Source organism: Passer domesticus, chromosome 2, assembly GCF_036417665.1.
Source record: "Passer domesticus isolate bPasDom1 chromosome 2, bPasDom1.hap1, whole genome shotgun sequence".
Classification (NCBI taxonomy): Eukaryota; Metazoa; Chordata; class Aves; order Passeriformes; family Passeridae; genus Passer; species Passer domesticus.
Genome location: NC_087475.1, coordinates 102,299,887 through 102,327,698, shown reverse-complemented (window position 1 = coordinate 102,327,698; position 27,812 = coordinate 102,299,887). Strand labels below are relative to the sequence as shown.

General features: G+C 39.8%; 1 protein-coding gene across 38 annotated transcripts in view; it reads left to right on the top strand.

Moving 5' to 3' along the window:
- ZBTB20 (zinc finger and BTB domain containing 20) overlaps positions 1-27,599 on the top strand; it is a 469,842-nt gene extending 442,243 nt beyond the window's left edge. For all 38 annotated transcript variants that reach the window (XM_064410184.1, XM_064410185.1, XM_064410179.1 and 35 more), the window contains one exon: positions 405-27,599. In XM_064410184.1, coding sequence (XP_064266254.1) covers positions 405-823 — 419 coding nt within the window. In that variant the 3' untranslated portion in view covers positions 824-27,599. The remainder of the gene's footprint in view (positions 1-404) is intronic.
- Positions 27,600-27,812: the final 213 nt, after the last annotated feature.

The window sequence follows — 27,812 nt, the reverse complement described above, 5'->3', positions numbered from 1 at the left end:
ATAGAAATGAGCATGAGGAGCAAGACAGGAGCACAGACAGGAGAGGCTGTGCCATTGAAACTGGGTGCAGATGCCAGGACATTTTAACTCTAGTCCTGGCTTTGTCAGTGTCTACCTATTGTGTGAACTTGAAGAAATCACCTGAGCTCCTTTTTACTGTATTTAGATAGGGAATTTCTACAGCTCCCTTTGTAAAGCATTTTGAAAACTCTGATTGCAAAAAATGTTGTGTGTCAAAACACTGATTAACAGACCTACTCTTTGCTAGCCAGAGCACCTCTCCAAAGACCCCCATGAGATTTACCATTAGTTTATTGCAAAGAGTTCTACTGAACTGGTTTCATTTTATGATTTTTTTTTTTGTCTGTTTGTCTCTCTGTCTCTCTCTCATTGGTAATGGGCAGGTGAGAAACCGCACCAATGCAGCATCTGTTGGCGCTCCTTCTCTTTAAAGGATTACCTAATCAAACACATGGTGACACACACTGGCGTGAGGGCCTACCAGTGCAGCATCTGCAACAAGCGCTTCACCCAGAAGAGCTCCCTTAATGTGCACATGCGTCTCCACCGCGGGGAGAAGTCCTACGAGTGCTACATCTGCAAGAAGAAGTTCTCCCACAAGACCCTGCTGGAGAGGCATGTGGCTCTGCACAGTGCAACCAACGGCACGCCTGGAGCCACTGGCACCGGCGCAAGGGCTGTCCCTGCCGGCGTGGTGGCCTGCACGGAGGGGACCACGTACGTCTGCTCTGTCTGTCCAGCTAAGTTTGACCAAATCGAGCATTTCAACGACCACATGAGGATGCATGTGTCAGACGGATAAGTAGAATCTCTCTCTCTCTCTTTGTTATGAACAACAAAAATAGAAACAACAAAAAAAAGCTATGGCACTAGAATTTAAGAAATTATTTTTGTTTCATTTTTACCTTTATTTTCCTCCTTTTTTTGGGTTCATTTTGTTTTGTTGTTTTTTGTACTACATGGAAAACTGTTTTTTGCCTGCTGGTACATTACATTTCCGGAGGCTGGGTGAATAATAATTTTCCCAACCTCCCTCGGATGGTGGCCTTAAGGCCAGGTAGTGCTTCATGAGCTCCACTGGTTGGATCTCTAGCTACTGGCCTCTAAATACAACCCTTCTTTACTACAAAAAGCAAACAACAAAAAAAAAAAACCACAAAAAAAATTTAAAAAACAGACAAAAAAATAAAAAAAATCTTTTTTCTCACTTGTGAAGAGCACTACAAATAAAGAAACAAACAAAATATATTACAAATCTACAAGGCCTACTGTCGTTATAAGTACACCGCTTGCAGTGTTTCAATGGACATGATTCACATTGCTGACCGCTTTTGGACTTCACAGTACCCAGTTAGAACTGTGGAATATTTTGCTTCTGGTTGAGCAGTAACCAGAGGAAACAAGGCCCTGCTGGTTTCCACCACGTGTCTGCTTTCTCACACACGCACGCATCCACAAACACACAAAAAGGGCTGAGGGGAATGCGAGGCAGTGTGGCTTGGATAGTGTGGAGTCCCTGCAGGGTGAGGAAAAAGAATCAGAGGTTCCCCACCTGGATTCTGCTCCATCCCTCTCTGTCCGGCGCACCCTCCCCGCTGCTTTTCTCGTACCACCACCACCACCTTATAGCAGAAACCAAGAAGATTCAGACAACGAGCAACGGTGGCTTTTTTTGTAATTTATTCAGTGTCTTCGCTGAGCACAGGGCCTCAGCACAATCAAGAGGGACTTTCACAGAAGGCAAAGAGAAACACAGAGAAAATTCAAAGATATCAGAGGTTGCAACCTATGGATCTAGGTACAAGGAAAGGGTTAGTTCCCACAATCTTTGCAAAAAAAAAAAAGTTGCATCAGGATTTATTCTTGTGGAAGAAAGAGGAATAGAGGGTGGGAGGGGAATAATAATTTAAAAAAAAGAGTTGTTGGGACTTTTTTAATTCAAAATTTTATAGAGGGGCAAAAGTGACGTTTACCAGATAGAATGCTGATTTTTTTAATATATTTACAACAGTATTTGTGTAAAAAAACAAAAAAAGTGAGATTGTTAAAAGTAATTTTTCTTTGTTTTCTCTTTTGTTTTGCATACACTGCCACTAATATCTCCTCTTTTATTATATATATGAATATATATAAAAATATATATTTTATTTTAAATTGAGACTGTTAAGGTTAGCTAACCTGCTTCCAGATAGAGGGGGGGAGGGGAGATGATCTTGATTTTTATTTTAAAAAAGAGGAAGGATGTTTTCTTAATTTTCTTTTCTAGTATTATTCTCTCTGTTTTCTAATGGAATCAAGAATTACCTGGGTCGATGAGGGGCTCTGTGAAGTCATCTGTGAGATTATCTACTAGTGTTTGTGCATCCTGCAGTATCATTTGAACTGCTACTTTGTTTTTTTGAATTACATGGTTCTCTTTTTGGCTCTTACCAAGCTTCTGTTGTTTCTTTTTTGGTTCCATCTCAGAATTTATTTCTGCTGAGGGACATTTCCTTTTGAGAAAGAGATTTTTCTAGCAATGTTCCCTTGTTTTGGGGGATGATATAAACTGTAGTCTTTATTTGAAAAAGTATTGAAAGTTTAGAAGTGTGTAATAACTAGGATTTCCCTTCTTTTTGGTCACTGGACAAGAATTTATCTGCTGTATTGTTCTCTCATCCCTGCCTTGCTCGCTAGAGAGCTTCCATATTTCTGTGGGAATCTGATCCTGCCCCCAATAATTTGTGCTGATGCCAAAACAACTTAAAATGTTACCATTGCAAATAATCCTCCCTTCATTTGCAAAAAGTCTGACTGAAGGGCCACATCCCGCATTCTCTGCATAGACAAAGCTATGAAAGGAATGTAGGATCAGTGTGAAAGATTAATTCCTGATCTGCATATGTATATTGGTGTTTTGTATTTTGTTTTATTGTGTTTGGACTGGTGTTCTCCCTAGTTGTCTTCTGTGTATCTGTGTAAGAATTTTTTCCCCAAAGCCAGCTCCCAAAGTACGTGGGTCCTTAGTTCAGTTGGATCAGTGTTTGACACTGTCTTTGTCTTGCTTGAAATCCATGTGAGGACTTACACCAACTGCACTCTGGACTTCATATTTTAGGCAGAGAAGAAGCACCTAACAAAAATATGCAAAAAGGAAAAAAAGAAAAAATTGCAAGTTTAGCTTTTACTTGTGTCTATATTTAAATTAAGCTTTCTTAAGTTTACAAAACTTTTTGCTTGTGAACACTGAGCATTTCACATGAGACATTCTTTTATGCTGGACAGCTTTCTGAGTATTGACTTGGTAGATCTCCATACACAATTTTGCATGTTCTTTACACATGTGGCTTCTCTATCAGATGCCTGTGATTCAGTACAGGTAACTTCATCCATATGTTCTGTGCCTGTTCCATTACCATTTATTGGGGAGAAAAACCTGACAGGTGGTTCAGTCTCAGAATCTTTCTGTACCCTGCAAGGTACTGTTCAGCAGATCCTAAATGCTGAAGCCCAGATTCTTGGCTGCAATATGCAGCATAGAAAGACCTTGAGGTGAGTGCCAGAGCAATTGAATCTTTTATACAGTAACATCTTTCTTTGTTACCAACTTGTTTGGGTAGTTCAGGGGGTTGGAGAAGGAGCACAAGTTCGTTAACAAATATTGTTCTAATAACCACATTGGCAAAAGCAATGCTGGCATGTAAATCAAGATGTGAAAAGACAAAGCCCAAGACACAGGGAGGGAGAACTGATATGTGCCATTTAGACATACTAATTCTATACAGAAAGTAAAGGTTCTGGAGACTGAAATGCAGAAGAAAATGAGGAAGGTGAACCTAGACAAAAGGATTGAAGGTTTTTCTTCGGGTAAAGTAGCGTTTTTTCTGAGATCTTTGGTATCAAAGAATATTCTCCCATATGAGGAACTAGTGAAGAATTTTACCCAGCTTACAAATATGTAGCTGCTCATTTGTCATCTGAGGTCTGGGGAAAAGCTGTTTAATTTGCCATTGTAAACCTGGTAAACTGTAGTCAAGATGTAGCATATTGTGGAATATACTTTTGATACCAGAAGAGGTATGCCAGTAAACATGAAATAAGAATCAGGATCTACATCCACCAAAATCCAAATACTATCAAAATTTTAATCCTTCAGTTTTCATCCTTCCCTAAATCAAAGCATTATCTTTGAAATGCCAATTTTTATAAGGTTCAATAAATTTGAAGTGAATTAAAAATGAGTTGTGAATGAATGAATGAATGAATGAATGAATGAATGAATGAATGAATGATGCCAATTAAAAAAAAACAACCATATTTCTTAAAGTAAAGCAAAGGCATAATTCTAAAACACTTGTCAAAGAATTTAGGCCTAGGTCTTCACAAATGACTGCCTGTAATGTAAACTGATTTTGTTGGACTTCCAGACTCGATATTGTAAAATGTGGGGTAACTTGCAGCATGACTGCAAATGTAGCTTAAAGTGTCGGGTCATTCTGAATTCAGAAGCTCAAACATAGTCCCCTTTATCTTTTAAAGTGTTAAATTCTCTTTGGCAGTTCTTCCTCCCATCTTTGAAATGCTTAATTGCTACTTGGAAATAACTAATATCTGAATGTTACAGGTAGATTCAAGCTTCATATATTGCTACAATATGCCTTTGCAAAAAGAATAGCAGTCACTATGATCTGGAAACTGCTGCTGACAATGTTTGAGTGAATCTATCTCAGTATGCTTGAAAGGCTTCCTTCAAAACACCCGATGAAGTGATACAGATGAGAAAATGCAGACTGTAGCACACATCCTTTTGTTGAAGCCTGCAATATCCTGCATTCCTTGAGCTTGATTCTCACTTTTGCTAAAGCTCTCTTTATATTAGTTTGGTAATGGAAAAGGCCATTAAATAGAACATAAATTCAAGCTTACAAGGCCTCTCTGCAAGGCATAAGTGCAATAAAGGAAACCTTAGAGTGAATGAGAAGTGCCTTCTCATACTGCTGCTGAGGCTGGTGAAGTGAATTGGAAATTCACTATAGCAGGACTGGCTATAGGTTCCTTTGCAGGAACTGCTCTGAGGATACTTTCTCAACATCCATCATGCTTCTACTAGACCCATTTCTGGCCCTTCAAAAACAGCTGCTGTTTTTGAATGCTGTTAGCTTCAAAAACAGCTCAAGTTCCCAGTAAGGTAACAGGGGAGAATGTAATTTAATTGACTTTTTAAGTGAATGAGACTTCCCTTTGCTCTAAATCAAAAGTGGAGCCTGTTTTTCTTCTTTCGATTTCTTTTTCATCCAAAGGAGAGTTGAGTAATAATCCACATACCATCAGCACCCCACTTCTTGTCAACCCTACTGACTGGGTTCAGTTGACCTTGACATACTTGATTAGTGCTGGATCACTGGCATGGTGAGTGACAAGTCTCTTGACTTTAGTGAATATTATCCCAACTTCTCCTGTCTCCCTTAGTAGTGAAAACAAGTTCCATAGGGAGAAGATACAAGACATATTCTTTGCAGGGATGTTGAGTCCAGTCCAAAATCAGAAGCACCCAAACCATTTCACACATAATCAGTATGTCATAGATCTATGACCTTCCAGTCCTGTGCTAAGGAAATCCTCCAGTTCTCACTGCTGAAAATGACTTGCCATTCAAAAGGAAAAGATGGGATGAGCCTGGAAAAGAGAAGGGTCCAGGTAGACTGTCCAGATCCTGACAAGAAGGCTGGAGAGGGAATTTTCACAAGGGTATAGGACTTTTCACATAGTGGTAGGACTGGGAGGAATGGCCTTAAGCTGATGGAGTGTAGGTTTAGATTAGATATTAGGAAGAAATCTTTATGATAAGGGTGGTGAGATGCTAAAAGAGGTTGCCCAGAGAAGGTGTGGGCTGTAGGTGTTCAAGATCAGTCTGGATGGGGCTCTGAGACATATGATCTAGTGGAAGGCCCCCTGCACATGGTGGGAGGGTTGGAACCAGATATCTTTAAAGACACTTAAAACCCAAACCATTCTATAATTCTATGATAATATCAAATCAAAATCAGGACCTAGTGGTGGTTCTGACAAGAGGAACTAGGCCTTATATTCAACCCTTTTAATTCAGCATCCAGGTCCTCTGAGCCGTTGGAATAAATGTGATAGTAAAGAGTCAGGAGGTAGCCTAATTGAAGCAGTATCTGAGCAGCCTAAAGCAAAATAGCTGCTTTTCACATTCCCTGATTTGTTCTCATACTAGCTGTGAAAATTCGTGAAGGAGGTATAAAGTGATGAGAACTTGGCCCTGAGAGAACTTCTGTCTCCTCTTCTCCCAGAAGGTCTGTCTTCATCTGACCACTAAACAATCAGAATTCTGCTGAAAAAAAGCTTATGAGGGAAACTACAGATAAGACATTAAGTCTGGAATCTCAAGTTTGTAAATGCAATTAACACCTTTCCAAGAATTTGACAGTCCTGCTGACAGAAACCAAATGCAGGTAGAGACGTCTTGCAGAGGGGCAGGTGCTGAAAATGCCAAGTGTCTTGCAGCATGGCCAGTAAGACAGGCAAATTTATAGAGGTGGCCTGATGCTGGATGCCTGTGCACAGGGGCTGGTTCTGGCCATGGCAAGTCAGTGTTCTTGCTGCTGTTCACCTTATTTGTCATACAAGAAGTAATAAGCTAGTTTCCTTTAAAGCTACTCAGTGATCCAGTTCATTTCAGGCAGAGCAAAGGAGCCCCCATATTTTCACAGATCACTAAGCTGGGAGAGAGTTTTAGGTGTGTGCATATCCTTCAAACTGACAAAAACAAAAATGTGGGTTATGCCTTCTCTAGTATAAAACACAGAAATTTGGTCCACAAGGGACACAACCTGTTTGAAAAAGAGGAACACTTAAGTCTCTTAGATCTATTGCTATAAGGCATGGGGGAATCTTTGTTTTGTTTTTCTAAGAACATATGTAAACGAGAAACAAGATGTGTATTAGTGTATATCCATCTAATTATTCCCAGTGCTGATAACTAATCAATTATATTAGTGCCTCTAAGAATAGAGAAAAATGCATTCATTGCTATTTGTGCTCCCTCTCTGCTATAGATCAGGAGTACCTAAGGTGGAAAGAGAAGCGTTACACAATTGAGAAATTTTGGTGAAAAAAAGAATTACATCCCTGTGTAGGTGTGCCAGTATCTGGACAAATATCCTCTCTGAGTTGAAAAGGATATCTAACAGTATATCCAACAGGATACTGTTAGATAACTTTAATTTTAAAATAATCTTTCTAGTGAAAAAAGCAAAGTTAAATATTAATATTTTTCCATTATATATTTAGCAATGTTGCTGATTTTTTTTTGTATTTAAGCCTCTGCAGTAGCATTTGATTCACAGGCATTAAGAGAGAGTCCAAGATAGGAGAAGCAGAGATTACTGATGTACTGTGAATAAGATTGAAAAGTAAATTGAACCCATAATGTGCTTTAATTTGCTATTCATGCTGCAACTAAACTCGACTAAAGAGTTTCTAGGTTTATTTTAAAATAAAAGAGTCAAATATATTCTACACATCATTCTAGCAAAGTCATATCAGGAAAAACATAAGTCATGGTTTTTAAATGTCAATTTCCCCTAGAATTGTTCATTAATAGCTTTTAAAATAAAAGAGGCCAGGTCAAGATAAACCGAACTCTGATGCTCTAACACAATCCTTCGTGTTAGACACGATCATAGTTTCCACTACCAGACGTACATGATCTTCACTGACTTTCCCCAAAGCCAGTGAACTGAGATTTTTTGTGCACAGCTGCATATGCCAAGAAACTCTTCATGTTTCCCATAGGAAAAGGAGAGTAGCACTGAGCTATGCAAACCAATCTTAGAACCATAGAATCATTAATGTTGGAAAAGGTCTTTGAGATCATGGAGTTCAATCATTAACCCAGCTCTGCTAATCCACTACTCAAGCATGTCCCCAGGTCCTACATCCACATATATTTTGAATACTTCCAGGGCAGTGATTCAACCACTTCCTTGGGCAGCCTGTTCCAATTTTGTCTCCCTTTTACTCAAGACATTTTTCCTAATATCTAATCTAACCCTCCCCTTGTACAACTTCTGGACATAGCCTCTCATCTAGTCACTTGTTACTTGGGAGAAGAGACTAATCCCCACCTGGCTACAATCACCTTTCAGGTAGTTTTAGAGAGTGATGAGGTTCCCTTTCAACTCCCTTGTTCTCAGATCCCTCTGTGGAGCCTTCTAAATTCTTTTTTAACTGTATTTTAACACCCCAATTTACACTTTTGTCCTCAACTATTTTTCAAAAAGCAAAGAACATTAAGATACTTCCTTATCTTACAGTAAGTAAGAAGTAAATACACTAAAGCCTTGAATACACTACAGCCTCATAGACAATTGCTTTAAAACAGAAATACATCTAAGCAGTATGAAGTGTGCTTATGTTTCGTATCTGTAGCAAAATTTAATCTAAAATGTTCCCTTCTTACAAAATATGTCATGTTTTCCTCTTTGAAAGGGTAGGGAAGCAGGAATATTAGTGAGACATAGTGGTCTCTTCATATTGGATGGTGCTTTTCTGCTGTTTCTTACCTTCAGATACAGCTCCAAGTTTGTTCCTCTTCCAAAGTGATCTACTTTTGATTGGTTGGTTGGCATCAGCTCCCAGTAAAACACTGGAGAGTAAATGCTCTTCCTAAATCAAATTAATAATGTGGGGGCATGGCTATGTGATTTGATTCCAGTGAAATGTATGAGAGAAAATCCAATGAAAAGCTACTTTCAAGGGACAAATTCTGTTCTGAATTTCTATCAGTGCAACCTGTATTGGCACTTTTGGGATTGCATGCATGTCACTGCAGATAAATATAGCCCGTTTGGATAGTTCAGCTATGATTCCTTTTAAGAAAAGTATATTCTAAAAATATCCTTTTGCTGCAGCAGTACCATTACACAAACAAAAGAATTACCAATATCCCGTCACATGTGAAAACTCTACCCAGTTCAGCCCAAAGGGGCATTCTTGTTTTCACTCCTTCTGCAAATTTTATTAGAACTTGAGCCCTCTTTGAGCTGCAATATTTCCTTCACAGCCATGCAGCCACACCCCAAGCATCCCTCATAAATGCTCTCTGTCACACTGGGCTTAGGTATTACAGTGCCCCATATGCTTTTATGAGTTCCCCAGTGGAGCCTTTCCTGCTGGAAAATCTGGTAGCAGTGTAACAAAGCATTGCTTGCTTTAAGTATTTTCTAGACAGAACTGCAGAGTTATAGTGTTCGGTCTTCCTACTGTTGACTTGTTAGTGATTTTTTTGCCAAGTTTACAGTGGCCCTCGAGGAATGTGTATAGCTCAGTTAGGTACTTGTGCTCAACTATCTGATTCTGCAGTGTCATGTTCCTACAAAACAAGCAGGTATTTTTCTGAGATCTTTTTCCTACAAAATTGACAGATACCTTTCTGAGATCTATATGTTAAATAGGAAACTTTTCTATTTCACTTTTCTTCTTCTCTTTTTGCCACCTGGATATTGCCATATTCTTCATTAAACCATGCAAAGCCCCCTAGAAGTTCAGCCTTCATGTTGAATGGACACTTGATTAGGGATTATCATCACATTCAAGAAACAGGATTACATTCACCCAACTGCCCAACTTTCTTTTAATTTTTCCCATTTAGTCCTTTACTTTCATTCATCACATAGGCTGTTGGTACCTAAGGGATCTTTGAGTAAAATCACATTATATGGCCTGTGTGTGTGTGTGTGTGCAGTTGTATGTCTGAGTGTGCATGTGGATGTATGCGTGTGCAGGGAGAGCCAGTTACCTCCTCCTGGCTTTACAGACAGGCTGCTAATTGAGTGTGTGGACATGCATGGTTTTGATGCAGGGAAGGCTTTAGATGAAACAAGGATTACAGCATTAACTGTGGAGCATTGGCACATGACTTTAATGAACAGCAGGTATACTACCCATACACTATATATGCACTCATATATTCATGAAAAGCATTCTGTTAGCCAGATGCTCTTAGTTGGATGTTTGCCCTCATTGAAAATGTGACACCCAAATTTGGTCCAGGATATTTTTGTGAGTATCCATTCTGAAGGGAAGGCTGAAGTATGCCTCCCAGAGCCTTATGTGGTCTTTCAGCCACAAAATAAATAAAACAGCCCATCTCAGCAGGCTTCACTAGCAGAGAGAGGCATCCACGGGGGATAACAGCCCTGGAACAATACTGTTGAGTTCAGTCACTCATTTCCACTGAATTTCAACATGTTTACCTAACAAAGGAATAAAATCCAAGCAAAATAACCTGCGTGTTTGCTCCCTTAAAAAAAAAAAACAGTAAAAAATTATCAGGCCTTTAAATAGTTAGCAGCACAATATATTGATAGGCTCTAAAATATTCCAGGTCTGCAGTCTCTAGTTTCCAAAGCACCATGTCAAACAGCTCTTTCCCCACCTCAGGTACTCTAAAGCATATTGATTGAGTAATCCATTCCAAATGTGCAGTCACTAACAAATAACAAGTACCATTCTCTCCCTTGGTCTTTGCCAAAATCTCTTCAGGATCATGAGTAGTGTGTCTAGAAGATTAGTAGATATTCAGGAGAAGAAGAAATTCGTCAGTAAGATTATTCAGTATGTAATCCATGAGAGCTGCAGGATTTCTAGAACTCATTTTGCACCCATTTAGTTAGTGGGATGAATATGTTTAAATACAGCTGCCTATTTTGGTATCATGCTAGCCCTGAAAGCAGCATTCTATTCTTTTAAGTCTTTCGCCTGACATGGGGATTTTGCAGAATTGGTAATTAAAGATTTCTTGTTCCAGAAAGGGTAATTAAAGATTTAGTGGGATACCTTTTTTCTTTCATTTTCAGTCGTAAAAATGTGAGTAAATATTCTTCTTAGATTGGTGGCATATTCCTTCCCCTTTTGAATAAGACAATAATACAACAGTTTTGGCTGGTTGATTTTTGGGTGAGATTTTTATTTTGGTTTGGGGTTTTCCTTTGGTTAAATGTACATTGTCTCTCTATAGTCAAAATGTCTGTGACTGTAACAGTATGTATTTCTTTTACTGGAGAAAATAGACTTTTTGGTTTTTGTTAACAGTACTAGTGACTTTGTGGAAAATGACAAGTTGCTATTTAGATCTGCTTAGTTAAGTACAGTACACTACAATACAGTATTTCTGAAAGCTAGAACATACAGTACACAATATATATAGCAATTCTATATCAATATATATACATAGTATAATCATTTAACTTTTGCATCTGCCTACGATCATAGAAAAATAATTTTTCACATGTATCATTCACAACCCAATCAACTGCTGCAGCTATTTGAAGCATTTACAATAATTATTACAGCTCTATTGTGCTTTTTCATATTATTGGCTTCTTTATTATCTTTACAAGCATTTTTTCAGGCTTTTTTAAAATCCCTATGTAGTAAGATGTAGAAAAGTAATTTTTTTAAAGAAAAGGTAAAACAGTATTAGGCTCTACAAAAAATTAAGATTGTTCCCTGCTACCCTTTCCTATCAGAAGAACAATTAATCAAGACAGATATCTATTAGCTCTCTTCTAAGATGTCCTATTATTTCATTTCTAAAAGTATATGTCAGACTTTTCCTCTTCCATTCCTAGCCTTGGAGAAAGATGCCAAAAGTGGTCTCTCACTCCTTCCAAATCCTGTTTCTTTAAAGTTTTAAAATTTCCTAAAATTATCCTCTGCACTAGGGTGAGGTAGAAGAAATATTGTTCTCTGTGTAGTTACACAGAATGTGGATTTAATAAGAAATACCTCAATCCACAACTATTAATATATTCAAATTGGAGCCTTACTTATCCACTTGATCACCCCTTTTTCAAATGAAAACAACCTCTGAAAGTTTTAGTTTCAGTTCATAAGTTGTTCTAGGCGAATGTTCCCTTTACCATCTTCATAGTACATTCCTGTTGGTTTTGAATTTTGGGTCAGTCCCACTGGACTTAAATAGTCACCACAGAACTGCTGAAAAAGATGTCACAGGGATATGTCAACATCTAGGTCCAAAGAGCCCAGGAACAGCTGACTGACACCTAAGGCTCATGACTTTAGGTGTCCATTCTGTATTCTCATCTTGCAACAGATGGCTGCCCAGCAGCAAGCCTTGGTTCAAAAGTAGTAAGAGTGCAAAATGATGAGAGTATGTAAATTTATGTTTGTTTTTCTAATTCAGGTACATCTAATTCATCTGACCTTCATTCCTTTGATATGATAACATATCACTCCTAAATGAAAACGTTCAAAATCAAGTGGATGAGGGTTGTGGAGGAGGTATTAATTTTGTCTCGTTTCTCCTAACTGTGAAGATTGGAAGAAATGAGAGATGGTCTCATCAGTTACAAACCATTTTCAGTGGGAATGAGCAAATCTGTGTCACTGCAAATCAATAAAGTTATTTTGGAGTAAGAAGAGAGGGAAAGAGTTACCTATGCCACAGCTTGGGATATTAAAATGAGAACTTCAAGAATGGGAATTATCAAGTGCCAGCGTTCCTAACAGTCTCCTATCATCTGCCATTTGCACGTATGTGGAGGCCACTACCACATTCTTGTTCTTTCTACTTGCAGTTTAAAAGTTATGGTCTTCCAGCAGTGATTTCTAAGTCTGGCTTTCCTTTACTCTGTGTATACCCATTTGTAGGGGAAGGAGGAGACTATCCTCTCAATATTAGTTACGCAGATAACAAAACTAGATTATTGTGTGAAGGACGGGCTTTTTCCCATTAAGCCAAACAGGTGCCATTTCCCAAATTAATTCCAGTTATCTGCTGCAACAGAGTGCTGATTCAGTGGTCCACATTTTCTGACCATGCTCTTTGCCTTTTCATTTGAATGCTGAATCATACATATTTTTGTAGAGAGTGTTCTCACTTGACTGAGAATACCAGATCATTTAAATGGCTGCATACCCATTCCACACTTGCCCTGCTAATCCTTTGTAAGGTTCAGTAATTCATTTAGCATAAATATTAGTTTAATGTGTTTCTTGATTTAATTTCTTTGTTGCCTTTTATTTTTCCTAATGCTTTTTAAACACCTCAATTCATTTTGCATGTTATACAGTTTACAGTTTATATTTTTAGGCTAAGAAGTGGTTTTACAAACAGGATGGTACCAAACAGGTAGATTATCCACACTAGAGATTGTACTTTTAGAACGCAGTGTGTACAGATACAATTGCCTAAGGGAAAGTGAAACTAACAAAATAATCAGCTGGTGAACACTATTTTAACATATCTTCTACATAAAAGACAGTCAGTCATTTGTGATTCCAGAAATCTTGCTTTTTTTGAACATGTATCCTTTCTTTTTCATTCTCTGAAGAAATACTCATCTTGAGAATTGTGATGTTTTAAGAAATTCATTTCATATGTGCATATTTTCTGCTTTTCTAAGGAGAGAGAAAACAGGAGATGATATCAATTTTACAGTTCTAAAGATTCTTGCATTGGCAACTTTCCTTGAATGATATAAACATCAAGGGAAGATTCTGTCCAAATATTAGCTTTATTCTAGTATATGATTTTCATTATTACTTTCATTTTCCATCTCTTCATTGACCAAGTAGACTTCCAGGGCTAATGCAAGCAATGGTCTCACGTTTCAGCGGTCGGCAGCATTTATATTCAGCTCTTTTTTGCACTTCTTTTATGTTTTGTACAGCTTTTGAGGAGCGCAACAGTTGAAGTAGGTAACACTGTCACCACGAGAGGGAGAGCCTTGTACTAAGAGAATGTTACTCTGTGCTGCTGTGCTGGGACAAAAGGGATTTTAAGGCTCTTCTGTGCAAAGTTAAATAAGAGGGGAGTCCCCCACTTTGGGGAGGGTTGCACCAAAGACAGGGGGCCTCCCAGGAGAGGGAGATGCTTGACTCCATACAAGGGACGCCCTTCACCTGTGTCACTTAGAGGAAAAGACTGAATCCAGTTTCTGCTGCTGCTCTTTTTTTTTTTTTTTTGTAAGTATGAATAACTTGTAAACAATTTATAGTTCCTATTTATTGGTGAAAGAAGTGTCACCACATTTATTGGAGTCAGAACTACTTCTTCACAAGTATCTTCAACAAGCTTCATTGTCTTTCAGAGTGTCCTGTTTCTTTTGTCCTAATGCCAGGATGTAGTTTGGACTGCTGTGAAACTCATAGGAGTCCTTTAAATCTGGAATTTATTCCAAATTTTTTATGTTCTGAACAATCAGTTCCCTAGATCCTTGCTCCAAAATTCAGGTTCAAAGAAATTCTCCCAATGAGTTAAATTGGAAAATTGGTGGTTTCCCATTCATTCCACCTAATGAGCTTTTCTTTGTCAAACATAATAAAAAAAGGCTGCTCAGTTCAGGCTGGACATACTGCATGACTTTGCTTGCCAGCAATGAGGTCCATGCTTAATCCTGAAAACTAATTGGACCAATATTCTGTGGGCCAAATTCTGCAGGCAGGACTCGTGTGCCCTTTTGTTGACTTGAGTCCATTTTCTCTGACAGAGACAGTATATGTAGTCCTACAGAAAGCTCTAGTCCTGAAAAATAGTTTAATATACATTATTTAAGATGCTACAGGACTGTTCCCCAAGATTTAGCCTGTTTCTGCCCAGAGTTTTTACTCCTCATAAAACTTACTCAAGATTTGATTTCACTCCACCAGGCAGATTTTTCCTGTGTTAAGGGCTACGTGATTACATAGTCTCATAGTCTCTCCTTGCTGGAAGACTTAATTTAGAAATGTCTTACAGAGCATGACAGTTGCTTCCCTTTATACAAGGCTTGGAACTTGCTTTTTTCGTGGAGTCCTAAGTAGCTTTGAGTTTTTCTTTGGGTTTTATTGGTGATGATTATATGTTTATTTTAAGTAATTAAATAGTGAGCCACATCAGGTAGTGCAGATATATGATTCATAGCAATCCCTTTTCCCTAATTTACACCCTTGATATGTCACTTTTCTATTGCCAGAATAGTGTAAAAGCATTTGGGTATTGGTTTTCTGGAGCTGATTCCATGTTTCTGACTGCTTTACCCATAATTGCTCTGGCCACACCTTTGCTGTTATGGTGGTCACATATGTATGTGGGTACAGTAAATTTGTTTCTTTATAATATCTGATTATGTAACTGCAAATTCAGACTATACATCAAACTTTTTGGTAGACTTTTTAGAAGTGCTACTGCATTGGGTGTGCAGGAGAATAGATAGCATGAGCAGCATTTCAGTAAAAAGACTCCCTTGAAGTACATTAAGCTGAACAGCAAAATTCATTGCTGTTGATTATAGTGGCTAAATTGAAGTTTGTAGACTTTACAAAACAGCTGGCAAGTGTTACTCATTTTGTGTCTCATGTATGCTCGGGCATGGGCTGCACCACTGTAGCTCTGCACCCAGAGACGGTGGGTTTAGGTGCTGTCCCTTTGCAATGCCTAGTGATTCTGTTATGTGCTCTTTATATTTTATTCTAGGCTCATTGGTAAAGTTAAACAGCAAAAGTCCTTGCAGCCTGACATTTTTCTGGTATAGAGGTAGATATTCAGGATACCTGCACCCCTATTTAGATTCTTTGTCTTTGGTAATTTCTTGTTTCTATGCATGTGGATGAAACAGTGCACCTGCCTGGAGGGAAGGATGCAGTCTTTTTGCAAGAGTAACAAAAATGAGAAAATTGCTTCCTGGTTGTAATTTGGTATATCTGTTGGTATTTGTTTTTGTTTACATTCTGGGGTGGGCTGCCATCTTCAGTGAGGGACTAGGAGCGAGGGAAGAGGCAGAAGGTAAGAGGAAGCATGTGCCTGAGCCCAGGAGAAGCAGCATGCCGTACTCCTCTCTATACTGAGCAATTAAAATGAGATTAGTGTAGCAGCAGCAGCTGCAGTGTTCCATTTTCCATACATTTCCCTTTCTTGCTCCTCCTTCCCTGTTATGGCCTCTTACACTGTTTTAGTAGTTCCCCACACTCCTTTCCTGTAGTTACAAGGGTTTGATGGAGGCTCTTGTGGCTGTCCACATTGAAGTTATAACCTCCAAACTTGTGAATACCCCAAATTCTTTGCTGTGTTTTTCCAAGTGATATCTTAACAAGTGGCAAACCCTAGCAGATTTTTTTTGTTGCTGTTGTTAAAAGAGATAGGTATGGGGAGGTATGATCTGACTGGAATTCAGTAACCTGCTTGCATTTTTGATAAGTGAGCTTTATTTTGTTTTCATTTTGAGGTACCTAAGAGCTTATATGCCTGTCATTAAAATTCCTGCTTTTCCCACCATAGCCCTAGATGGGCTGTGAAAAAGATACTTTATATATATATCCCCAAGTATTTGCAGGATGGAGTAGGGAGTCGTTCATGCACAGAGTTGTGTGTGCCTACATGAGCAGGAGAAAATTGCAGTTAGTGTTGATCTGTCCAGTTGTTTTAGGGTGGCCACAGAGAGCTGCCACTTTGAAAAGTTGATTGCACTACAGAACCTTAGCTTGGACACTGTTAAAATAGGGACTGTATATTTGGAACAGGGAAGCTTTTTCATTTTTTTTAATCCACACACATGCCCTTTGCAAGGTGTATCCTTGCAAAGTTTGCATCAGACAACTTTGTGTAAAACCACTACTGAGCTTTTTTTGCTGCATTTAGTTCTCTCTCCTTTCTGCAGCCCGCAAACAATGGCTTGTCTCCTTTCTGGTTTCTGTCATGTGACTTTGTTTTTGATAAATGTCCTATCTATTAATGAGATCTCCACATCGACTGGGAGGGGAGAAAACGAGGCATGTGAAAGTGTGGCTGGGAGACTGCAAATCCCCCTTTGTTTAGGGGCATTCATATACTTTACTGAGAGCTGATTTCTTTGGGGGCTGGGTGGGTTGGGGAGGGAGTTTGTGCTTTTTTGGTCTGGATAAGGCTCTTTATTTTTGCACTAAGTATGACTGCACTGCACTGCATTGCACTACTGAAATGTATTTACATGTGGTGGGATTGGAAGGGGCCAATTAAGCAGGAAGGGAGAAGAGAAAGGGATAGGCACAGAAAACAGGATGTACCATAAACCTGACCAGTTTGAAAGAGAAGTGAGGTTACCTTAATTTTAAGCAACTAGTCAGACACTGAGACAGCTATATTGGATACCTTCTGTTAAATAAATAAATAAAGCACTATAATAGAAACTGAAGAGGCATCACAAGTTTCTTGGTGCTACAGATCTTTTCTCCCCTTTTTATAGAGAGTGCTCTTTGGGGCTGTGAGAAAGTTAAGAGAACTGCTCATTGTGTAAACTAGTATAAGGCTTCACCATAAAGACACAAATTCCCAGTTCCAATGTCAAAACTTGCATTGTTGGATAGAATCTCTTCCATAGTTTTGACTATGATTAGCATCCCTTCAGTTAAAGCAGGATCTCTCAACTCAAGAAGTGAAGTCACAAAGCAGACTTTACCAAAGGGGAAGGTCACTGAAATAAAGCACGTCTTTCCGAGGCTGTTATGGGAACAGTGCAATAAACAGTCATTCTGAACACTCAATTACAGGTGTTCCTGTCAAGCCTTTGGGGTAGAGGAAGCAGGAGGGACATTTGGTCAAAAAAAAGGTGGTGTGGAATTCAGTACAGAAATATTCCTGCTTAGACAAAGGTGCTGTCTAGCATTTTAATTTCTTCTCTCTGATTTCTCTCCTTAAACAGATAGTCTAGCATTGTGAAGGCTTTCAGCTGGAACCAAATAGAATCCTAAGCTGGAAAGTATTTTTACAGTCAAGATGCATGTTGGCCTATGCCTTGGTCATTAATTTTGTTACAAGCACACTATGAGAAAAACGAAAACAGTAGCAATGTGCAGCGAGATCCATCTCTGCTGTAGCTTTCTGTGATCTGTGAACACTCAAAAGTTTCTGTTGAATCTCTTCAGTAAGACTATGATTGCAGCTTTAGCCAGATGATAAAACAGGATCCTGAAAAACATTCTGTAGAGAAACTGGGAGAAGAATGTAAAACATGAGTTCATCTGCTTTGGTCCTGTAGTGGAGGGGTCGCCTGCCTAATGTACCACAGGGTTTCATGGACAAAAATGGGGATTGCTAAGAAAATAATTGCTAAGAAAAGGCTAGAGTAATTGGGGGACTAGAAATCTATTCATGCCCTGAATTTTGACTTAGATTTGAAACTTTGAAGGTATTTTGGCTTCATTGGTATCAAGACATGGGTAGTACAGACCTTTCAGAGAGTGCACAATGCAAAGCAGATTGCTGCTGCTCAGTCTCTTGGGCTGCCTCATTTGACAAAAGTGTCAATAACTAGAGAAAGAGGGGTATGAAAGAGGCAGATGTTGGGTGGAAAGGAACAAGTCTGGAACCAGGAGAGACTTTGGAGTTAAGGATGTGTTGTTCTGGTGAGCTTTGAGTTTTCCTCTCTTAGAATCCAGCCATCCTGGCTTGAAAGGACTGGAAGAGAAGAACTGGAGATAACAACCTGATGTACTGTTAGATTAACTACTGAATGACTCTACCCTTGAAAGCAAGCAGGACAGTGGAACATGCAGCCTGTTTCTTTGCCATCTGCAGGAGCCGTCTAAGATGAGAACCAGTGGAAGGTCAATTTCCAGTAATGAGTCAGTGGATGCCCAACAAAAGTACAGTTCATCTGAAAGCCATCATAAATAATACAGAGGCAGGAGAGCACCTTTATTTTGTAAAGTGGCATTTACTTCCAAAAGAGTAGTGACAGCTACAGAGCTGTTATATGGGAGGAAATGAAGTCTGTCTGCTGAAGTTAATTCATGTAATGAGCCAATACTCCTGGTTTTTGCTTAGGTGAGTTTTTCTTTGTTTCCTTGTTTGAAGCAGCTGCACATATTGCTAATGTCAGAGTGGATTTGCATTGTCAAAGAGGAGTAGTGGACTGCTCCAAAAAAATAAAAGTGAAGCTGAGGGTTTACTGAGCCTGCTGTGTCCAGAGTGCCTTTCCCGCTGTGGTAAAATAAAGAACTTCTGTAGGTTGACCTGTTCTGGCTGACTGATTGCTGCATATTCCTCCCTTATGGTCTGACCTGATGGCAACCATATTTGGACAAGGAGAGGAACACTGCATATTTGCAATGCTGTGATAAGATGCCATTTGCACTAGTTTTTTAAAAGTACTGCAACCTGAAGAAGTGGGCTTTGAGCCATGCTCCAAATCTGGGTTTGAATTCAGCCTGTTTAAACCTGATTCCAGCTGACTGAGTTTCAACAGAACTGTCTAATCCATGTAAACAGGAATCAAACCATTTTTTAAAAGCCAAATTCTAGCTTATGTTCTCACTCGGTTACAGTGCTCAACCACACCAGTTCCTGGGCATAAGTGTGATTGTATCATTTCAATGGCTTTGAAGAAAGTTGTTCCTTTTGACATGGTCAGTTTGAAACTAGTTAAACTAGAACTACATTTAAATATAGCACAAACTCTTTTCTTTTTTTTTCAGCATGGTACTACAGCCCCATGTAGACAGTGCTTGTCTGAGAAACCAAGGATAACTTGAGGTTTATTTTAAGAAGCCAAAACATATGTTGCTGACTAGAGATGCCGCATAACTTAATGCCCTATTTTTCTCCAGATGGAGAAACACTAACTTCCATAATTCTCCTCCATTTGTCATCCTGCTTCATTGTTGCACCTTTTCTCCCAAACGAAAATCCCTTTGGCCAGTTGGCTAAATCCAAAACAGAACTTCCCTGTACTGTTTGATCATTTTGTTTCTGTATGTTCCTTTCCTCAGCATTGACAAGCACTGAGGATCAGCTTGAGTTTTTGCTGGGTCTCTTGCATAGTTATGGTTCAAGAAAATGCTAGTGATATTTTCAGCATTATAGTAATTTCAGAGCTTACCCTTGAGGAAAATGTTATGTTTCAGAAGTTCCACAGAAAAAAGAAAATGCCAGGATTCACGATGAAACTTCAGTCACAGTGCTATAGCCAAGTTGGTAGGGAAGGCATTTCTGGTGGCTGGCGATCCTGACATTTACAAATGCAATTCAGAAGCAGCAGAGAACATAGGCTTTCTCATCCCTGCTGAACTAAGAGAATTTATGCTAATGGAATGATCCCAGGGTAACCTGTCAGTGTTCATCACTTTTCCCCTAATGGAGGAGGCTAAGCAACTGTCACATCACCTTAGACAGAGTTCGCTTCAAAACTGCTCCCCAATGACCTGCCAGCCAGGTGCCCTCTCTCACTGATCCTGGTCATCGGCAGAGGACTTGTCACATCAGCCAAGGTGACCAAGAGATACACTTGGCCTTACCTAGGAGCCTTTTACCTTTTCTTTTCCTTTTGGTTTTCTATCAAACCAGGTGTGCATTCAGTTGTGAAGTAGATGTCAGGTTAGCTGTTGTTCCAGATGACAGGAATGGCAAAGCCACATGGCAACTGAGCTACTGTTGTCCTCAGGGACATTGGTGAACGTGAAAGATCAGGCTCTGATTGGTGGTGTAGTTGTAAACCTACATCTGCTGCTTGCCCCTCCAAACTTGTTTTGGTCAGCTATGCTGTTGCCCTCAAATATGCTTTGTGTGTGAAAAACTGAATGCAGTTGTTCTGTTGTCTGTCTTCTTTCTTCTGCATCATGGATGTGGCACCAAGTTACTCTCACAACAAGCTTGAGTTTTGTTTTGCTGTTGTTATTAACATGTAATTCTACTGTAGACCAAAAAATATGAAAAGGAAAAAAAATCAGTTTCAAGACATAAAAGACCAGTGAGTGAAAGGTGAAAAATTTAGGAAGTGAAGGTGTGAGAGAAGCAGTGGTTAACTGTGTTAAGTTAGAAATCTCAGAATAGCCTTACATATTTCTTAACCAATGCTTACCAATCATCCAGTAGTGGGGTTAGATAGCTTTCTTTGCTCATTCGTACCTGTATCCTAATATATATATATAAATAATTTTTTTAATTTTTTGTTTCTTTGGTATTGCTGTTGCACATCATGTTGTCTTTTATAATGCCTGATTTTTATTGTATTGTACTTTATCGGTCTGTTTTGGTTTTGTTTCCTTTTGAAGGATGGGAAAAGTAATGTTTCCTTTTTGTTTTGAATTTATGAGAAAAAATGCACTGGAAGTAAACACAAACACATTTTGCCATTTGAAAAAAGGAAAACACACAGCCACGCAGTGGAAAAGGCTAAGAAAAAGCTCCCCTCTTCCTTCTTGTGATGGAAGCATTCTTTAAAAGATATGCTAGAAAGAAAACAATCTCAGAAAAAGAGAGAAGCCTTTTTGATCCTAGTTCTGCCATCTGGAGTATTCTAGCACAGTATTCTGCAGAGTTGGGCTCCTACATGGCCAACAGGCATAAAATCCAGAATGACATGGGGCAAATTCATCCCTGGTGCAAGCAGTTGTTATTGCAATGAAGTCAAAAGAGGTACACAGAGGATGGATTTAGCCACATGCATGCAGATACAGCTGCCTTCCCCATAGTACCCAACTCCCCACTGCTAGAGTTTATTGCTGTCAAAACAGTTGGTCTTTTGGCTGTGTTAATTGCATAATATCCCTTGAACATTTTTCAAGGTAGGCAAAACACTTTCCCACTGAATAAATCAGTTCTGGATGCACCTTGGTGTGACACTTTTTGCCTACCAGCTTTCAGCTGTTACTCACTCCCAGCCATGAACTGATGCGATCTATCTCTGGCTTGCCTTTGCCAGAAAAATGGACTTGACTATTAAGCATAGTAAAACTTTTACATATTTAACTACTATGATCCAGAAATGGCCCTTGCACTTTTAAGGCATAGGGAAACATCCTTTCTGTCTTTCAAAATGGAAAGATCTCTTTGCAAGTGAAACACCACGTGCGCACACACGCCCGCGTGTGGTCCCTGGGCTCCTGACCCCAAATTCTTCCCGGATCTTTCTGTGCCCAGCAGTGTCCTGTCTCCATAGTGCCTGGTCATTTCAGTACAGCAGGGCAGAGACTTGTGTTGAGATGAATTCAAAAAGCATACATTTTAAAAGACAGATGATTTTCCTGTTATGCCAGCATCTTCAAATCCCCATATGAGCTGATGGGTTTCTCTAACCTGACAATTTTCAATCAGTTGTTGAAACATTGGCTTTCTGTGTTTTGTTTTCTAAGGAGGGAATGTGGGGTGGGGAGAATAATGAGGTGTTGTTTGTAACTTCACAGTCCTGATAGTTGGTTTTCATCTTCCATATTTTATGCAAAAACAGACATTATAAGTCAATAAATAATTGTGCCCTAGGTTGAAAGTTAAGTGTTCAGGAAAGGAAAAAAATGGTTGGCATTTTTCTACATTTTTGTGAAGACTCTTTTGGAAAGGAAGGGTACATATTTTTGTTGTGTAGTATTTTCTATTTTTGAATGCATTTTCTTGGTACAAGACTGTTTTGTGGAATTTTTTTTTTTTTGGTGAACACATTATTTAAAAAAAAGAAAAGAAAGAAAAAACTAATTGAAAAGTTTGCCCTTAAGGATATGCTGCAGTTTTGAGGTTTAACATGAAAAAAACATTCAAGGCGCGTGTTAAAAGTTGGGGAATTGTATTGTTGGGAGTTTTTTTGTAAATGTTACAAGAAGAAGTTTGTAGCCACTGCTGTTTATTTTGTTTCAGATGAGTAAGTAAAGGGATTGTTCTTGTGTTATTCTTTTTAAAAAAAAAAAAAAAGTTATTTATGAAATGTCACAAACACTGGACTGTGAGTTTGTAGGGAAGCATTTTACCACCCTGTGTCTTCATAGAGCTGTTGGTGATCCTACTTCTCATTACTCTGCCTTATGATCTCCTGAGCAAATTTGGAGGGGATGGCAGGAGGGGAAGAGAGAAAATGAATGCATTTTGACTTAGAGAGTTGCGGGAAAATTAGGAAACAGTGTTTCGGAATTCTAAAGCTGGACCATCAGCTCTACTCCTTCTCCCATCTACCACAGGAATGAGAAACGCTTGCAGTCACTGGGGGGACAGAAAACTTATGGTACCTGGATGTGGCAGTGTGCAAGGGGAAAGTGACTGAGAGACATGATGCTCATAATGACCTCTGTAAATGACATCTGTTTCTCAATCAGCAACTCCCTTGGTTTGCCCTCATCCTGCTAGTGGCTTTTGTGCACTCACCAACCCCACTGAAACCATGAGGTTGGTTTGCATTTTCCATCAAGCCTTCTTGGGCACCCCAGCAGTGGGAGTGATCAGCGGGAGCACTACTCTGTTTGATTACTGGTCTGGATTTGAGGAGGAGTAGAGGCTGAGGGTGACCAAAGAGGTGTGCCATGTTCTCAATGTTTGAAGAACAGGCTTAAAAGACTAAAGCAGTGCTCCAAGTGTTCATGGGACTGGAGAAAAGAGAAAGAGGAAGACACCAACAGCCATAACAGAAACTGGAGATATGTAACTGGGCTACATTTGAGACATACCAGACTCTTTTTCCTTCCTGGACGATAATGCAGCCAAATCTTGAGACTGTCAAGCAGACAGAAAGCTGAATGTGGCCTTCATTTCTCCTGCCTATCCTTTTTATTCTCCCACTTCCTTTGCCCTGAGATTTCTTCTCAGTGAGCACCCGCTCCACTGAGCACTTTTTTGCCCTCCACCTAAACTGCCCTTGCTTTCAAAATGTGGGTTCAGTCAGGACTGAGAAAATCATGTGCCTTCTTTTCCCCCTTTTGTAATTATACCAGCCTCCTCCCCTTCCGCAACTTACACGTGTGAGAGACAACAGGAGGAAGCTCTTTAGAAGTGCTACTTGTCTGTAAGTGTCCAGCAAAACAGCAGGGTGGTGGTGAGAGGAAGGAGAGCTGGGAAATACTATGAGCTCCTTTCCACACGTAGCAGGTCTTCCCAAGGAGACACCCTCCACCACCACCTCCTCAGACACTCCTCTCTCCTACAGTGCAGCCGTAGTGAGCATGTGATGGCTCTTCTCTCCCATTTCAATCCTAGCTTTGTGAAGCACTCACTCAATTTCAATTCATGCCATTTTCAAGCAGTCACATTGACAAGACAAATGCAGTTTGTGGCCTTATGACTTAAACTACTAAAAGAAAAAAAAAGGCAACTCATTTCCCTCCCAAGGTTTGTGTCACTTCTAAAAACCCAGTCCACAGCAGTTTAGACTCCTTTAATCTCAGTCCATTTTGATGATGGTGGATAAAGTGACTAGCCTAGAACTTAAATGCTGGGCCATCTGGTCTCACGTTTTCTTTGCTATTACCCCTACTGTCTGCTTGCTTTTCTCATTTTCAACTATACTCTGCTTAATGAGGCAGCCTAGCCTTTGGTGAAAGGTGAGAAGAGCCAGTGGGATCCTGGCACGGGGAAGGTAGCTCATGGACATTTTAGCAAGAGTAGGATTAGCTGCCACAGCAAATGCACATTGTGATGGGCTGACTGCAACGTTTTTAGAGCAAAAAACACCATTTACTGGAAAAATACAAAAGCACCCAGTTACTGGAACATCACTTGTTCCCAAGTCAGAACCACAGAGAGAAAAGAGCACGTTGGCACAATGGAAAAGCAGCTTGTAATCCACAGCTGCTCATGAGAAAAGACAGGGACCCAAATGCCACCCAGCTTCTATGCACACTTGCCCACTGCACAGTCAGTGTCCCTGACTCCACGGAGGACCCAAATTTGCCGGAGGAGCTTTTCTGATTGTAAGAATCCGTGCAAAGCAGCCCCTGTGAGGTGTCTGTCTGTCTGGCAGGCAAGGCCAAGGGTGGGAGCTCACCTGTGCTGTTTCCCTGCAGAGCAGGAAGCTCCATGCAGGCTTTCCTGGAGCTTGCCCTTCTAGAAATCCACCTCTAAAACCTGTAGCATCTAGGTGGTGGAATGAAAAACCCCTCAATTCCTTCCATAAATGATGCAGTAAATGTAAATAGTCTGGATGGGGTATTGGAAGTTTAGTTTTTAAGCTCAGCTCTAAAGCCTGGGAGGAGCAGCATGGGAATGGTGTTGTTATTCCCCCACTCCCAGTTAACAAGTCCGCATGTGTGCACATACATCCAAGAGAAAGGGAGCATTCCTACCCATCTTTGGTGCTGATGGACTTAAAACATTTGTCCAAAGCCTACCTTTGACACATTTAGAGAACATAAGAATAGACTCTTAACACATGCAATATTTCCCCCCAGAAAAGGGAAGAGGGGGAGGAGAGCAGCATGGGCAGTTGGGATTGTTAGGGTTTGATTATTTTGCATCTTTTGTAAAATAATTTTAACAGTGCCTTATCCCTAATAGATGCTGGCACTTGGGACACACACATGATAATAGAACTAGGGAGAGTCAGATGGGTACATGCATAAGATAGAGGTCATTAATCATCATAAAGGAAGCTGAATTGGAAATGACACGGCTGTGTCAGAATTGGAAACAGTTCAAATATTCAACTGCTAAAGCAATTTCCCTTCCACCACCTCCTGCCTTCCCTCCTTGCCAATGGTGCTGCCCAAGAATAGCTGCCTACACCGAGGCCTGTCACTGCCCCATTTGCTTTTGGTGTTGTCAGGTCCAAGGAGTTTAGCATGGTCGTGCTTTCCACTGCAATCATGTTTTCCATGGGGTATGTGAATGCCAATTATTTTGCTTTAAATGCACTTTAAAAACAAAAAATCAAATCAAAGCTCCAGACTGTTTCAAATACATAGGGGAAGACAGTGCATATGTGTTTGAACCCAGTTGACTTTATCTCCAGTTCCAATGTACTTCATGCAGTGTGTATGTATAGAACAATGTGCATGCATACAAACACACGTCAACCTTAAATATCAGCAGACTAACCTTTCTCCTTAAGCTCATGAAACCAGATGCTACACAAACACAGCAGCAGCAGAGGAATTATGGTTGGGCTCTTGAAACAGATCACAAAAAATAAAAACAACAACTTGGTCCTTTCTGTATGTTCAATAATTACAGAAGGAATTGGGTTGTATCCAGAATAAAAAGGAACGGTGCTAAATGAATGAATGGGCAAAAAAAAGAAAGAAAAACAAAAAACTCAGCCCAATAACACAGTTAGACTTTTATGCTGATCCACATATTGGGTTGGTTTGTTACTTTTTTTTTGGTTTATATGAAAATAAAATTGCATCTAAACTAAACTACCACAAAGGTAACAACAAAACAACAAAGCAAGCAAACAAAAATGCATCCTGCCCTGAAGAAGCGCTTATTTATGGAGGATGTTAGAAATCTCAAAACTCTCGGCCTTGCTCTCACGTACCACATGCTCAATCAGTCTTTTTTTTTTAAGTATCTGAAACTGAAAAAAAAAAAAAAAAAGAAAAAAAAGGAAAAAAAAAAACTTTTTGAAGCACCTTATGTGGCTTCCCATTCCAGGAGTGGGAGCTGCCTTTTTTTCTTTGAGCACCTTACTGATGTGTTAATGCTATCTGCTGTCTTTTTGTTCCCCGTGGACCCGAGTGGCTGCTGTGAGCACGGGCAGGGCCAAGCGGGGGCCGGGGGTGCTGCCGAACGCTGCACGGGCACACCCAGGTGCATCCACCCGCATTCCCACTGCTCGCCGTGCTGGCTGGGACCTAGGCAGAAATTTCTCGGTTGGTCTTTGCTCTGTGGTGCGGATGGGACCTAAACGGTGGAGGGGAGACCACACACTCTTGTGTGCAGATGTAAAAAGTAAAAATTGGACATTTTCTTCTTGGGGCCAAAGGAATTCCCAGCAGGCAATAGATTCTGAGTGAATGGGAAACTGCAGCCAGACCTAAATCCTAAAGTCTTTGTGCAGGCAACCAGTGACGATAACCTCGGACACTGTCCTGCCACGGTGGAGACTTCAGGGTTTGGCCGCAGCTGGCTGAGGTCCCCGCGCAGGACATGGCTCTCTGCCCGTGTGATGAGACAGCCACCCACCCGCACAGCCCTGCACGCACCGCTGTGCACACACACACACACCCCACAGCTGTACAGGCATCTCTCCAGAAACACGGTTTGTGAAGATGTGAAGAGCAGGTCGAAAGTTTTGAGGGGTTAAGTTCCTTTTTTTTCTCTCATTATACTCTGTAAATGATATGTCAGTTATCAAAAACAAGCAAATAGAAAATTGTTTAAAAAAAAACCTTGCATACGCCTTTTCTATCAAGTGCTTTAAAATATAGAATAAATACACACATCCTGCCAGTTTTTTCTTACAGTGAGAGTATCCTTACCTGCCATTTAATATTAGCCTCGTATTTTTCTCACGTATATTTACCTGTGACTTGTATTTGTTATTTAAAACAGGAAAAAAAAATAAAAAAAAGAAAATTAACTGTAGCGCTTCATTATACTATATTATTATTATTATTATTATTGTGACATTTTGGAATACTGTGAAGTTTTATCTCTTGCATATACTTTATACGGAAGTATTACGCCTTAAAAAATACGGAAATAAATTTTACAAGGTTTCTGTTTTGTGTGGAAGAGTAATTGATGTTGCTAAGAATGATGTTTGTTTTTTTGTTTTTGTTTTTTTTTAATGTTACCAGCACTTTTTTTGTAAGTTTCACTTTCTGAGGTATTGTACAAGTTCACACTGTTTGTGAAGTTTGAATATGAAGGAATAATTAAAAAAAAAAAGACAAAAGAATGTGGCAGGTGTCTTTGTGTGTTTCTTTGTCTGTGGAGAGCATGGAAGGTGGATGGCAAGTGTCCTGTGGACCTCTCTTAGCTCTGATGAAGCATGGCAGGGGTCGTCCTGGCACCTGGCTGCAGGGTCAGCCGCAAACATTGCTGAGTTGGGATCACTGCCAGGGCTGAACATCAACAGTAGCTGATGTTTGAGCCATATGCCTGGCAGTCT